General features: G+C 42.2%; 1 protein-coding gene across 1 annotated transcript in view; it reads right to left on the bottom strand.

The window, feature by feature from the left end:
- Positions 1-843: 843 nt before the first annotated feature.
- LOC103184918 (dyslexia-associated protein KIAA0319-like) overlaps positions 844-16,117 on the bottom strand; it is a 37,713-nt gene continuing 22,439 nt past the window's right edge. The window contains exons 7-18 of the mRNA XM_007903175.2: positions 15,176-15,404; positions 14,007-14,130; positions 12,998-13,130; positions 11,478-11,626; positions 10,303-10,454; positions 9,456-9,594; positions 8,150-8,309; positions 5,735-5,877; positions 4,527-4,649; positions 3,656-3,746; positions 3,087-3,175; positions 844-1,778 (exon numbers count right to left, since the gene is read on the bottom strand). Of these exons, the coding sequence (XP_007901366.2) occupies positions 1,603-1,778; positions 3,087-3,175; positions 3,656-3,746; positions 4,527-4,649; positions 5,735-5,877; positions 8,150-8,309; positions 9,456-9,594; positions 10,303-10,454; positions 11,478-11,626; positions 12,998-13,130; positions 14,007-14,130; positions 15,176-15,404 (1,708 nt within the window). The 3' untranslated portion in view covers positions 844-1,602. The remainder of the gene's footprint in view (positions 1,779-3,086; positions 3,176-3,655; positions 3,747-4,526; positions 4,650-5,734; positions 5,878-8,149; positions 8,310-9,455; positions 9,595-10,302; positions 10,455-11,477; positions 11,627-12,997; positions 13,131-14,006; positions 14,131-15,175; positions 15,405-16,117) is intronic.

Raw genomic sequence — 16,117 nt, 5'->3', positions numbered from 1 at the left:
TTCAATCACCTAAATTGTGGCTGTGTTTTGCCCACAAAATACAGTCACTCCACTTTACAATATATTCCTGTGAAGTGCTTTGAAACACGTCTCAAAGACGTGATAAGGCTCTGTATCAAATGCAAGTATTATTGTTTAAATAGAATGATATAACTTGTCACTGTCCTACCAATAGAAATCGTAGGCTGGGATTGTTTGGTAATATAAAGCTTGGTTTCCTCTTGACGAGGTATTGATATAACATTAGCTTTTTAAACTACAATCAGGTTTCAGTCCAAACTGGAATCTCAAGAGTGTAAATTCCAGTGGGTTAATGTGCTGTCTGTCCTCTCACTTCTGGAACTGGTTCTGAATGTTGCTCAACATCGTTGAGATAAAGCATTCTCTTTCCACTGCCAATCAAAGAGCTATGGTGGTGTCCAACTAATTACTGATGAGGACTGGATCACAGCTCAAAATAACCCCACTATTTGGCACAAAGAGTATTGATGAATCAGGTCCGAAGCGATCGCTATGTCACAGATACCAAAAGCAGGGTTGTTCCATTTCGACAGAACAATTAAAAAAAAAACTCACTTTATAAGACTGAAAGTGATTGCACCTGCCTTAACATAATTGACTTTGTACCCTGACAATTCAGGTTCCGATATTAAGAAGTGCGATTCGTGCTGCATAACCCTCACCACCAAGCACACATGAAGCTATGTTCACTCGAGAGAGACCCAAACATCACAAACTGCATAATCATGCAGCAAGCAGTAAGGAACCACTAGATGGCAACCATTACTCATAGTTCACAGGTAAGAAAACAAATGAAGAGCATCAATGAAAGAGATGTTCATGTCCATCAAACCCTTGGTTTTTAATCAGTGTATACAGGAAAAACAAAGTTTCCACAAACCAATCGTACAAGAAGCCACGTCTCTACGTTGTACTGATCTTTGCATTAAAAGCACAGTGAAAGACAAACATTGCGGCTAACCTGTACACTATTACATGAATAATTGTGTTTTTTCCTTGCTGTACAGTTATTTTTCTCTTTTGAGATTCGAATGATTGTTTATTATTGCAGCTGACTTAATCTTTACAGTTAAAAAGCACTTCAGAATATCCCTCCAAACTCTGCTGAAGCTTTTTAGACACATCCCGAGTCGCACATTGTAAAGCCGTGTCCAGTGTAACAATTTGAGCCGCCCTGCACATTTGGAGAGCAATGAATCACCTGCAGAAAATTCTGCATATACTGGGTTGTGTGGCTGCAGGCTTCTCTCAACAGTGACCCAGTTATCCCTTCTTTGACCAAGTTTAATAATAAAGTCTAGTCATTCTAGATCTACAGGAAGCTGAAAGCACATTTAGAAGATATGTTGCCCCAAAAGCCAGTTCATGTCAGATACTTTTGCTGCCAGGATAGCAATGTTGAGCATGAAACTCAAAGCTCCTCTCCCTTCCTTGGGCTGTTTCTTTATAAGCCTCGGAAAGTCTCTTAAAGTTGTGAAAAGGCTTTTTTTTTGCTAAACCAAGTAGTGGATGATTGTGGGTAAAGTTTTGTACTGAAAGGTTAAGTTCATTGGGAATGCAGGTAGTCATTTGCTCTGGGATCTACCTGTTTTTGGGATGAGAGCTGAAGGAGACTCCATTTTTGAGTGAGCCGTTGGCAGCTTTCTGACCCCCCTTCTCCACAGTGTCTCTGCTGAAGAGGGTGTTTTGGTCGCTGTCAAACTCAGACTCGGAGATCATCAGACTCGAGTTGTGTTCTGTGCTTTTGTGCTTCAGACCTGAGGAGAACAACAGTGAACAAACAGGTCACACCCATGAGAACCTGTAAGCTCAGTGGTTAGAGCACTCGCCTCACAAGCGAGAGGACCCAGTTTCGATTCCCGGGCAGGGTGAAACCTTAGGCAAATTTCCTTACTCCACACGCCTCGGTTTACCTTGCAGTAAGTAAGAGCACTGTTGTTAAGTCGATTGGCAGATCGCTTTCCGGGGGTAATAATCCCTACAAAATAAATAAATAATAATAATAATGTGGTCACTCAATCCATGACTGTTTGTAGGACATTGTCGTGGCAATTAGCTGCCCGCGTTTTGTCCACAAAATATACAAGTCAATTCACTTTACAGTATATTCTGTGAAGCGCTTTTGAGACGTCTCTGAAGTGATAAGGCGCTATCTCAAATGCAAGGACCGTTATAATTATAATAATAATTTGCACCTATTAGAACCAGAAGCACACGTTTACAGCATAGAACGAGGCCATTGTGTGCGTGCTGGTGTCAACTCCTCCACTGGAACGATTTACTTCGATTGCACTCTCTTGCTAACCAGCTACAAAATTAAAACTAAACTTTCGTAAATTCCGAGGTGAGCTGGTGTGGAGGGAGCAAGTCAACTGATTCCTGTGCTAAAAAATACTTCGGGATATTGACATTCAGAATGGGATGTTGGGGGTGAGAAAGAGGAGTGGGCTGTTCCTACCATATCAGAAGAGGGCTATGAGAACCCCACTGTTCTGAAACCGAGCACATTAAACTTTGGTAATTATAAATAACTACTAGACTGTTACCCCTTTGTCAAACTGAGAGGCTGCTAGCTCAGTGCTTCATGTGATCGTAGATTGCAGGCGGCCTTTGGGATACATTTTGGGCCATTATTTTGTTTGTTTGCTTTAACATCGCTGGACAATGGGCGCAAAGTGCACGAAAATGACAGGTTCCCGGCCACCACTTCATTTGGCTTTTCACTCCTCTCCCAGAGTGAGGGTCTCACCTCTGGCCTCTCCCAAACAATCAGGTAGGTACAAAAATGTAGGTTAGCAGTAAAATATGCCTCTCAATAACACCAATTAACCCCCCACAATCTAATGCAAAATGTATCAAATTTCCCCACAATTTTTGGCAAATAATTCCATAATTTTCTCTTGGCCCAGCCAACAACGAAATGAATCAGACCACCCACATACAAAATTGTCCAATAAGTAGTGTGTTAAAAGCTTCAATTTAGCAACATGTGAGTTCAATGGATTCATATTATTTAAAATGATAAAGTCCCATCTCTTCATCTTATTTGTGGGAACAGCACAAACCGTATTTTGGTCTCAGCGCCATGCGCTCCTGATCGTCCATGTTATCCAGGATGGTGTATCTATTTTTCTTCCTCACTTTGGTTCGCTTCCTGTAGATGAGACACAGACAAAGGTCTGACACTGTTAGATCAGTAACCCACCCACTGCTGCTGATTCTCTGGATGTGCAATAGTATTGTGGAGTCCTGTAGCTTCGTGGTTAGAGCACTCGCCTTGCAAGTAGAGGACCTGGGTTCAATTCCCGGTAGGGTGAAACACTGGACAAGTTTCCTTACTCCACAAGCTTTTGTTTACCTAGCAGTAAGTAGGAACCCGGTTGTTTGTCAATTGATGGATCGCTTTTCCAGGGATAAAATTCCTTAGAATGTGATCACTCAATCCGCAATTGTATGTAGGACACTGCTGTGCGCAATTGGCTGCCACATTATGCCCACAAAATACACAGCCAATTCACTTTACAGTGTATTCTGTGATGCGCTTTGTAATAAGCACAAATAAAGTGAATAAGCACAAATAAAGCACTTTGTGATAAAGCGAGATATCAAATGCAAGGATTATTAATAGTATTACCTTCTGCAGCAACAAACACATGTCCAGCAGATTCCTCCCAATGTCACGATGATTAGAAACACTGACAAAACAACATACAGGACACTCCACTCTGTAGAGAGATGAACAGCAGGGTATAAAGCACACAAGTTTTTGATGCTCTGGGATAGTAAAAGGGAGGCAACTGCCTTTGTAGTTCAGTGTAAACCAGAAGACTGCCAGAGAGGTTCAGGTGAAGCAGGCTCTTCAACCCATTTGATCCAGCTATGCAGTGAGGCGCATTATAACGGGCTTATTCTATACAAAACAACATGGGTTCATAGGCTAAGCAGCCACTCCAGCTGGGGAGCGCCATATTGTTGGAGGACCTGTCTTTCAGATAATACATTAAACCAACGTCCCATCTGCCTGTCCAGGTGGATGTTATTGCACTATTTGAAAAGATTGGTATCCTGGTTAACATCTAGATAAATTAGTTGTTCACGTCATGCAGTTTGTGGGACCTAGCTGCGTCCAAATAATTGCTGAGTTTGCCTATAAAATTGCTTACTGCACTTGACAGTAATCACTGTCAAGACTATCAAGAGCTTTGAGATGATTCCCGGTTATAAAGCCATATAAAAATACAAATCCTTTCTTTATTGTTCAATGGAAAGTTTGATAGTGTTGGGAAGGCACCTGGTTAGTAAGCTCTCTCCTCAATGTGCACAACATTTCCAGGAATTTTAGAATTTGATAAAATCTACATTGCTACTCGAAAACGTTGACTCATTTCTTAAGATTGTTTTGAGAACCAAGGACCTCATTTTTACTCCAATGACATTGAAGTGTTTTGAGACTTTCCAAAGTGATAAAGTGATAAAGAAATGCAAGAAGTATCATTGCTGCTCACCGCAATTGCTTTCTCCATTATCAAAGTAGCGTCGCATCAGATTTTCCATCCAGAACGGATAACAAATGCAGCGCTTGCTAAAGGGGTCACAGTATCCATGCCCTGAGCACTTCAGAAAACAGACTAGAAGTAGAACAGACACATTAGACACCACGTTTCGCCCACAAAACACAGTCAATCCACTCTGCAATATATTCTGCAAAGCGCTTTGAGACATCTCAACGACATAAGGCGCTATCTCAAATGATAAGGATTATTATTATATATTCTGTGAAGCCCTTAATGAGATGTCTCAACAATGCGATAAGGTGCTATATCAAACATAAGGATTATTATTATTTATTATAACAAATGTGCTTACTATATATGCTGGAAAGTCCAGTGTAAACATTGAAAATGCAATAGTATTTTGTTAAAACAAATTGCCATCTGAGTAACATCAATATATTTTGTTCTGGTTAGCTAGGTACCTGATACACAGGGAAACTCATCATCATACTTAAAGTATCCAAACCAAATTACGAAGACTTCCACATATGAATGGAAATTTCTCCGTGTCTGGAACGGAGTATGGACTCTCTTCCTAGAGAGACACACCCTGCTTACCTAATCCCAGTATTAGCGCAGGCTGGCAAGAACCAAGGCTTGGGGTCTGCAGAGTATGAGTTAGGGGAGTTTAACCAGCTAAAACAAGCTTTCCATTTCGACCACTGTCTGGCAAACTTGCTGCTGCTTGTCGAGTTAGACCCACCCTACCCATCGAGCCTTTGAATTGCAGAGTTAACAAGAACTGAGGGAAAGAATCACAAACTAGCTTAAAACATTTCCCTTTCATTCACCCTCCTTCCTCAGGTATCATTTTGCATTCCCATTATAAGATCACACTGCCAAGGTACAAGCAGAGAAGTGTACCGCCACAGTGGGGGGAAAAGGCAGTCAAACACTTTCAGGAGAGGAGGGAGGAAATTGAAGGCAAAAATAGTGGAAAAGAAAAAATAAAGTGAGCGAATTTCAAGTCACCAGTAAAATTCTTAACGCTGGCTGAGATCTTGATAAGAAACTCCATCAACAGCAAGAAGAGATTACGATAAATGACCGTCAAGGAGTCAGTAAATTAACTGACAATCTTGTCTGGTGATGGGTTTCTGATACCCGGCTGATTAAAAATAAAAACAATGAGGTAAAAATATCAAAATGCTAAAACTCACCAACTGTGTCTATTCTCAGAGGTCTGAAGAGTAGAAAGTCCACTTTCTCTCTCATCAGTCGTTTCTGTAGACTCCTGACCACATCCACCCCCTTATACACTCTGTACGGTTCACCGCCTTGCACGTAAAATGTCAACACTGTACTATGGGACACACAGGACACAAAACTATTAGCCAGGGACAGTCTGTGCAACGTAGATCTTAAATCTGCAAGAACATGTCACAGGATCACAAAGGGAGTTTGGATGAAGAAGTCATTTCATCCCAGAATGCATTTTTAGTTAATAACTACAGTTATTAAATAAAGTTTACAGAGTGTAAGTATTTCTTCATTGATGTTTTCTGACAGTGGAAGCAAAGGAACTACCGAATATGCCAACATCTCCCATCAATAAAGTTCCTGTTCTGCAGTGTCCAGGACACAGGAATTTGGAATTTCCCAATTAATTTATTTTGAAGTGAACCTTTGTGCTTGCCCATGTCAGGGATGTCAGTGCAGGAAATTTGGAATATTTTTAGCTCCCAGTCTCAGCACCAAGCTCTCCCAGGTCATTGCAGTCAGCTGCAGCTTGAAGCCTCCTCCACTCGGCTTCAGCAATGCACTTTTGCCCCAACTTTAGAGAAGCATCACCACCTATCCAGCATGGGTTCCTTGATCTCCTGAAGTAAGCATCCTTATTGTGCCTCTACTGAACTCTGTTATGTACATGATGTGTGTCTCAGACTCCAATTTCAATTTATGTCCTGCTGGTAACTCCTTTGGATGCAATCCAACTTCATGGAAGTTGGGAGTATGATTGCTAGCAGAGCAGAGTTCCGGCAGATCAGCAAGACAATCTCTGAATACTAAACCTCACTATTAGGTGCTCTGGCTTTTGCTCAAGACCTCACAATGCCCACCAACTGTACATGTGCATAAAAATGCCTGCATGCTTCAAGTATCGCCAAAGCAGAGTCCGAATGTGTCCAATCCAGTGACTCTTTCACACACGTAACTAATTTATTTGTCAGTAGGTGCATTTGCAACCTTAGCAACCCTGCACTATGGCAACTTGGCATACAATTTCCTCATTATAAGATCACACCAGCAAAGTCGTTTACCAACCAGTACAATATCAGATCCTCTCACCCACTGAGGTTAGTAAATGAGACGTCCTCCTGACGTGAAAGATGTTATATAAATGTAAATTATACTGTAACTATTTTGGTGATCAGAAAATGAGCCCCAGAGTTGCCTGTTAGTGCAAGGCTACTAGACTGAGGAAGTGGATTTGCACCAACAAATGGTGTGAAGGGATTTCAGACTAATTCCTGATGTACAACAAGAATGTATATAGCGCCTTTCATGCAGAATAGTGTCTTGGAGTGCTGCACGTTGGCAGAGTTGAACACCAAATTAACTCTCTCCCTCAACCCCTCCACCTTGTCCCCTCTTTCCACTCTTTTAGACTATAACTGAAGACCTTCCTCTTCGACGATGCTTACAGTCATCTCCTCCCTTCCCCCGGCTCAGAGTCAGGCTACGCCACTGTTAAGTGATTCGAGATGCTGCCCCGCATGAAGGGCACAATATAAATCGCGCTGGTGCTAAGACGTCCTCCCAATGTGAAAGGAGCAATATCAAAAGTACGTCCCAATTCCCGGCAGGGTGAAATGTTGGGCAATTTTCCTTACTCCACACGCCTCTCTTTACCTAGCAGTAAGTAGAAACCTGGTTGTTAGTCGATTGGTGGATTGCTTTTCCAGGGGTAATAATTCCTTAAAAAATTAATAAATTGGTCACTTCAATCCACAACTGTTTGTGGGACACTGCTGTGTGCAATTGGCTGCCGCGTTTTGCCCACAAAATATACAGTCAATTCACTTTACAATATATTCTGTGAAGCGCTTTGAGACGTCCTTCCGACGTGAAAAGCGCTATATCAAATGCAAGGATTATTATTATTATTATTATTATCTCGAAGGTATGATAATGCACTATATCAAATGCAAGGATTATTATTATTGTAGCTTTAAAGAGGGAAGTAGACAGGCATATGAAAGAGAGGGGCTTGAAGGGGTATGAGGATAAAGCTCATGGGATTGAAGCGATATCCTTGCTCTGTGAGCAGGTGCAGGCTCGACTGGCCAAATGGCCTCCTTCTGTGCTGTAGATTTCTATATCGCTGAGGATCCCATTAGTTTGTTTGATGCTGCTACAAATGAGGCAGTATCGGAACTGCAGTACAGTTATATGCCTGCAGGCTCTTTTGAGAAGATAACATGAATATCAATGCCACAAGGAGGAATCTGTTCAACATTCTGTTGCCAAGCTCAGCTCCAAGAAGACGCCCCTTACAAAATATTATGAAAGAAGTGTTGCTCACAGATACAAGTCACAGTTCTACGTGTTAAGACTGGCTTCTGCTTTGCTACCTTGAATCAGAGTGTGCCTGTATCTTCTGCACCTTAACGTCTGAATCCAGGACCCCGAGTAGCACAGCGAGCTGCCGCACCAGTGTGTCTTTCTGCTTCTCGCTCAGGCTGCCAATACCAACTTGCAGCACCAGCTCCACCAGCTCCTCCTCCCTGGGATCTGTAAAGCAAGGGCATAGGGTCATTGAATAATGTGCTAGTAGTGGCTGTTGGAACAGGCTCCATTATAGCAAGTAATAATAATAATCCTTATATTTGGTATAGCGCAGTATCACACCTTCGAGATGTCTCAAAGCGCTTCACCGAATATACTGTAAAGTGAATTGACGGTATATTGCGCACAGCAGTGTCCCACAGTCATGGATTGAGAGACCGATTTTTTTTCTGAAGGAATTATTACCCCCAGAAAAGCGATCCACCAATGGAATGAGGCAAGCACATGCCAAGGATGGGTTGGGAATTGGGATCCGGATAGCTGCTGGCGTCAGAAGAGCGTTAATATAATGGATCACATGGCCTTCTACGGTGAGGTACATTTCTAAGGCTCTATGATTGGCGTTACAGTACACATGTGGACCACCTTAGCAACTGGAGAGCAAGAGGAAAGGAAGAGTAAATGGTGCCTATTTCTCCCAAACTGATTTTCTTTTCATATTGGATAACATTGATTGGCATATCTCAGATCACAGGCACGTCTGTCCACATTGCTGAACCAACCCAACTGTGTAGCCAACTTTGTTTTTGTCTTATTCCTGTGTTTAAAGGGGTCCCATGTACTCTGACCACAAGAAACAGAGATCATTCACAATGAGTCTTACATAGGAATTCCCAATCAATGTTTTTAGAAATCTGTGTGTGTTGGATGCCTTGAGATTGTGTTTGCATGAAGTTAAAAGTAAATAGCCTATAATCTGCAAAGAATATTGGAGGAATGGGAGAGGGGTGGTGAACAGTCAAATGCATTCTATTTAGGTTATTTGAGGGCTATTTTGAAGGACATCAGGTAGGTTGATACATATTAAAAGGTAAGGGTGCGTTAGGTGAATGGCCACCTGTATCTGTGCTTTTCTTATGTTATTTAGTGTGACATTGTGAGAGTTGACTGCACAATGAAGCTAGGACTGGCGTACAATGTCACCCATAATTTAATACTCACTGCCTAACCTTACACATGAAGACACGCCAGTGGAACCCCAGCATGAGTCAGACCTTCACAGGAGAAGGGAAGAAAATTGAAGGGGATCAAAAATTAAGGAAGAAACAGGCCCTTAGCGATGATCTATCAGCAGATTGTCCACTTTCGTACCGGGCCGTACTTCCACAGTGGTGCTGTCTATGTCCGACTCTCCTTTCGCATCTGTGACTTTCAGGTAAAAGATGTATTTGCCTTCCACAAGGTTGGTCAACTGGAGCACTGCCTCTCGGTCCGATCCATACATTACATCCTGCAGCGGACACAGCATGATTACTAGCACTGTTTAACTGTTAGAAAATGTCAACTACTATGAGGAAAGGGTTCAATAAGACTTCCGTATAAGAGACTTTAAAGGTCAAAGCTTATGGCATTCATTAATGGCAAATAATTAAAATTGAAAGCTGGCCTAGCTACTGAACCAGAGTGGAAGTGGAAATACATGGGTGAGATGTTCCAAAGTGCATTCCTTGGTTTAAAAAAAGAAATTTCAGCACTGAAGTTAGTCATTTGATATATGTTCTGCAGTAGTTCCCCACTGAAGCTATCACCCCCACTCTCACTCCATATCTGATTGTGTATCTGTAGCCCACATACCCAACACCATTACTCCTCATTATTTAGTGTTAATCTTTTACCTCATACTGTTACTCCTCTTCGCTCAGAGATACTCTTAGTCAACAACAACAACAAAATTACACACAATGTTCCACAATGTTAGTCCCCCCCACCCCCGCCACAATTTTATTTTTCTAACAGTTCTTATTTCAATGAACTTCACAGGATTTATTGTAGAGTACAATGACACAGTGTGTATTTTGTACACAAATGTGGCAGCCAATTTTCACACAACAATGAAAGCCATTGAAGTGAATGACCAATTTTCATGAGCAATGTAAAGGACAAATATTAACATTTCTAAGTGGGATTGAGGTGTAGGGTCACAGAATTTAATACTCACCCCTGCGGCTGGACTCAGGCCACCTCTGGTCCAAAGGTAAGACTCGATGCCCTGGTCATCTGTGGATTTAGACCCATCAAGAGCAATGGAGCTGTTAGGCAGCACCAGGATGTGATTCCCCCCAGCATTGGATACCGGAGGACTGTTGGTTTCTTAGAAACATAGAACAAAATGATTAAACAAGTAATACTGATAGGAACACAAGAACGGGAGTGGACCATACAGTCCCTCAAGCCGGTTCCACCATTCTATTAGATCATGGCTGATCTGTACCTCAACTCCAATTACCCGCCTTTGCCCCATATCCCTTGATGCCTTACCTAACAAATATCTATCCACCTCCACCTGATGATAGACAGCTCTCCCTCACTGCTCCTGCCTTCAATCCCAGGACAATTGTTGTGCTGACTGACAACCAATCAGACATAGTGTCCTGGATGAGCTTAACTTCCTTTAGCTGAACTTCCAACAAAACTGAAAAAATCCTGTTGGTTCACAAACTGTGCAAAACGTTTCTATATTTACAGAAGACTAATACGTTCTTGCTCAATAAATCCCTCTGCTTCAGATCTCTTTATGCAGTGGGTGAGTTAATGACTGAAATGGATTGCCAGGAAGGATGGTCGAGGCTAGGATACTGGACTTATTTAATAAAGAGTTTGCTGCTGTGATGGGAGGACAGTAGGGTGAGTATTTTGGATGGAAGAGATTAATTGCGCCAAAGGGCCTCCTTCATCCAAACCTCTCTTGTGATCTTGTGATCGGTGTTCTCCACATTCACTCTGTATCATGACTGACTTACTAAAGCAACAACATTGATGTTATATTGGTTTCGATCATGCCTATAATCACCTCCGCTTTCTCCTTGGCTCGGCGTGAAAATACACCTTTGTTAAGCGCTCCAAGGCATGAAGGGTGCTGTACAAATGCAAGTTGTTGTTGTAAAAGTGTGAAAAGGCAATTTGTAGTTCATTTCTGGCGAAGGTCAACATACAATGCAGTAAGTGTGAACGTTGTGTGTTACAGATTGTATTTTGACTGATGAGACGTAGTTCTCACAAGGACCGGAAGAATACCAATATTACCCAGCAAATAGAAAAAGAAATACAAACGAATGCCAGATTGCGTTGGACAGGCAACTCAATCTCAGTAGAACTAAGGCAAAATTTACTGACCTTCTCTGACAGCGACGGTAACTGTGCTGGAGCTGCTGAGCCCATGTTGGTCCGTCACTGTCAGTCTGAACTGGTACCTCCCGCCCTGGAGCCCTGTCACTGTAGCCAATGCTTTGTCACTGTTCTCAATCCTTGTAGCACCAGGACCACTGAAAATAAACAACAGATATATAGATTCACAACAGAAATTACTGGACTCACTGCAACAACGAGCTTCCTTCCCTCTGTTAACATCCAATTATCACTTTTCTTTTACCCACAGGTGGCATCTAATAGATGTAATTACAATATAATTTACATTTATATAGGAGTCCTGTAGCTCAGTGGTTAGAGCATTGACCTCCCAAGTGAGAGACCTAGGTTCAATTCCCGTCAGGGTGAAACCTTGGGCAAGTTTTCTTACTCCACATTCCTGATACTAATCCCTCAAGAAAAAAAATTAATAAATTGGTCTCTTCAACCCACGACTGTTTGTGGGACACTGCTGTGCGCAATTGGCTGCTGCATTTTGTCCACAAATATCAAATGCAAGGATTATTATCATTATTGTTATTATTATAGCACTTTTCACATCTGGAGGACATCTCATTATGTTACAATTACAATCTCTGAAACTCCTGATTAGTACCTCCATTTCTCTTAAACATCATTAGTGTCAAACCTTGTGAAAAATCCAAATCATTTGAATTTTTTTTCCCAAAACTAGCAATTCCCAGTAATGAACAAGGAATCGCATTCCTGATGGCTAGCCTGAGATCCTCGCTGGGATGAACACAGGTAGATAGGCTCTGATTGTCTGTGAGTTCCTCTCTCCCACCCACAACAGCTGTGAAATAATGTTGACTTGAGCAAAATATCAGAGAGTGCCCAGGAGAAGAAAAACAACAAGTCAAAAGAAGGGGTGGGGGTGCGGGGGTAGAGTGGCAGGAAAATCATAGGATCAATAAATGTAGAATAATAGAATGTATCTGAGCTGGTGCTAGCTCCTCCACTGGAGCTATCTACTCATCTCTTTCCTTTGCTCTTCCCCAAATCCTTTGAGGCAATGCTTCCTCAACTAGTTATCCAATTTCTTTTAAATGCGGAACTCAAGCCATACATCAGGTCTTTGAGCTCATCGTCTAGGCCAGGGTTTCCTATACTATATGGGCTCAAGCCCCACCAGGGTTGGGTATATTTTGTGGGTGAAACTCAGCAACCAATTGCGCACAGCTGTGTCCCACAAATAGTCGTGCATTGAGTGGCCACTTTTTATTTAAAGGAATATTGCCCCCGGAAAGCGATCCGCCAATCGACTAACAACCAGGTTCCTACTTATTGCTAAGTAAACAGAGATGTGTGGAGTAAGGAAACTTGCCTAAGGTTTCGCCCTGCCCAGGAATCAAACCCGTGTCCTCTCATTTGCGAGGCAAGTACTCTAACCAATTAATTATGGGACTCCACGGCAAAATGACTTAAACTCCGTATCCCCAGTTGGTGGAAATTAAAGCAATCAAGTCTTTGCCCCATTGTCTGTTTACCTGATTTGCTCCCAATGGTACAAGACAATAGCCTGATCATCGGTACTACCAGTCCCATTCAGAGTGGTACTTTCCACTGGCCTTATTAATTCCTTGTCAGGACCAACAACTGCTACTGGGGGGCTATTAATCTCTGCAGAAAGAAGAGTGACAATGGATTATTATACATTCACAATCCATCATGCAAAACAACAGGCTCTGAAATGTTTGCAATTGCAATCCAACCTTTAACATCATCATGAGTGTGCTGAATACAACGCATTCAATCCTATGAAGCGCTTTGAGAGGTTTCAACAACATGAGAAGGCATTGTATCAAATTCTAGGCTTATTACTATTTTGCTTGTCTTGTCTCTTCTGCCATTTTATTAGACAATGGGAAATCTTTTCATCCAATTTCTTTGCCTTTTCTCCATATTCCCCAATATCCTGACTTTCCAACTATCTATCTATTTCTCTTTTAATCTTCCTAATTGATTGTGCTCCTGGGGCCCTCTGGGAGAGGTGGGGGGGCGGTGCACAGTGTGTTCCACATTATTAGTCTGAAGAACAGTAAACTCCTGATATATCATCATTCCAAGGGAAAAGAGCTCAGTGATACAACATTTAACACAAAATGAGTGAAAGCCACTTAGACAATATACTGGAGATCAACCAGCATCCTTAGATACTATACCCCAGCATCCTAATTCCAACAAATACCATATACACACCCACACATACATACACACACAATGTGCACACGCACACATAAACATAAACATACACACAAAAGGCTGTGGTTTCTAATGGAATTCCTTAATAAGGAAACAACATGGCTAACCAGCAATATGTCACTCATTTCACTCTGTTTTGAATGTAAATCGTTTGTGAGTGGAGTTCCCATTTCCTTATCTTATCAAGGAAATCGCCTCGGTACTAACAGCCCACTGTTGTAAAGTATCATCTTGTGTGGAGAAGGTGGACATCGTCCCTTCTGAAGATCTGAGGTCTCGTTGGTGTGAACTCACCCGGCTGGACAATAACAGTGACCTCGGCAGACGATTTCTGTCCGGCAGAGTCAGTGAGTGTGAGCTGAAACGTGTAATCTCCTTCCTGCATCGCAGACAGCTGGAGATAAGGAGTCCGCACCTTCTGATCAACACAACACACGTGCAATTATAGTCAGGAAACTTAGCCATATGGCGTGAATTCACCTGAGATTACTCCCAATTACATAAGGACATAAAGATTTAGCAATACACTTCTAAGAAAAGCAAGGTTTATTTAATTAGTTTAATAACTGACAGTATGCTGGATTATTTATAGGATATTTATATGTAAAAAGTCTTTTTTGACTCAAATTTATTATTGTACATGGATTGCTCGATCAATTTACTTAGATTATTCAATTTGCAATCACATATCTATGTCCCGAATTCAGCAATCTTGGTCCAGCACTGGATCAATTCTCAGCTATCCTTCCTACCCCACCATCGATCCCTGACCAGGACTGTTTTCCTCCACTGCGCCACAATGCCCACCTCGATCCCTATCTCACATTAAATGCTGTCAAGATCTTTCTCCACACTTTTTACCCCCACCTTGATTTCCCTGATGCACTCATCACTGGTCTCTCCAGTTCAACCATCCATAAGGTCCAGCTAATAGAAAACCCCACCATCCATACCCTCACCCATAACAAACTGCATGTCTACAACCTCAATCCTCACCAGGCTCTACTGTTTCCCTGTTTCTAAACAGCTTGTCTTCAAGATCCTCACCCTCACATACAAATAAATGCCTTCAGGCCCTAGCATCTCTCTTATCATTCTGACCTGCTTGTATCCCATTCTTCTGTCCACCCCTTTTGCTCAGTTAACAGGCCTATGTGTTCTCCAACCCTTCCACAACACCATCGACAGCTTTGTCTTCAGACACTGGAACTGCCTCAATCCTTCAGTTTTACCCCCTAGTTGTCTATCTTTAAATCCCATCTGAAAAATGCCGTGCTGTAGACGAAGGGGAGGGGTTCAGCTCCATAGCCAGTATGTAAAAATGGATGAAAATATGCATCATTTCATAAAAAGTGTGATGTGACAATGATCTGTTTGTGAGATGTCCCATTCACCTCATGATCGGAAGCCAATCACCTTGTTTCTAATGTAAAGCACAGTAACAACCTTTGTGGTACACTAACCTGCATTGCAACCACCTTGCCGTTGCTATTAGGGCTGAGCAACCACTCGTAGTCCACAATTTGGAAATCGTCGCTGCTCTGGTTTCCATTCAGTGTGATGCTGTTATGGGGCAGGGTTATGGCTTGATTCGGACCAGGATTTACAACCGGGGGATAGTCCACGGGTTTAATGACAGTCACTGTAGCGGTCGTTGAGTTTTCAACCCCATCCGAGTCTGTTACTGTGAGCCTAGATGACCAATTCAGCAGAGGTTAAACTTCAAATTGTGCGTTTGTTGTAGTACAAGTTCTCTAAAAACTGCAGGGTGATAATAGCAAACTGTGGTGATGTGTTAATCATCATGAGGAACTTCAATGACTCATGGTCCTGCTTCCCCCTACCTCTCCAATCTCCTAACCCCATATCAGCCTGTCCGCTCCCTCCACTCGGTGGACTGCTTCAGGTCCCCAGCACTTCTCGTCCCACCACTGGCGGGCGGGCATTCAGCATCTATACCACCACACTCTGGAACTCTATTCTGCAATCCTTCCACCTCAAAACCTCTCTTGCCTCCTTCAAGTCCCGTCTAAAGACCTTCCTCTTCGACCGTGCCTTTGGTCACCCTCCCACCCCCACCCCCCTGGCCTCCACCCCTCCTTACCCCAACTGCCAGCTGGGGTCCAACAAAATCCTGACTGTCACAGAATGTGCAATGTTCATCCCATATTTACAACTCAAATACTAGTTATTCTTTTTTAAGTATAAACCTAAAGAGAAAACTAATCTCAATTCTCAACTCTTTCCTGCACTCTTGATAATCTGTTTCTTCAAATATAAACGAATAATAATCCTTACTTTTGATATAGCTACATTCATGTTGAGAAGACATCTCAAAGCATTTCACAAGGTCCATTGTATAGTGTATTGACTGTGTATTTTGTAGGCAATTCCAGTAAACAATT

Source organism: Callorhinchus milii, unplaced genomic scaffold, assembly GCF_018977255.1.
Source record: "Callorhinchus milii isolate IMCB2004 unplaced genomic scaffold, IMCB_Cmil_1.0 Scaffold2, whole genome shotgun sequence".
In the NCBI taxonomy this organism is placed as follows: domain Eukaryota; kingdom Metazoa; phylum Chordata; class Chondrichthyes; order Chimaeriformes; family Callorhinchidae; genus Callorhinchus; species Callorhinchus milii.
Note: the sequence above shows the minus strand (reverse complement) of the source record. Positions and strands in the feature narration are given on the sequence as shown.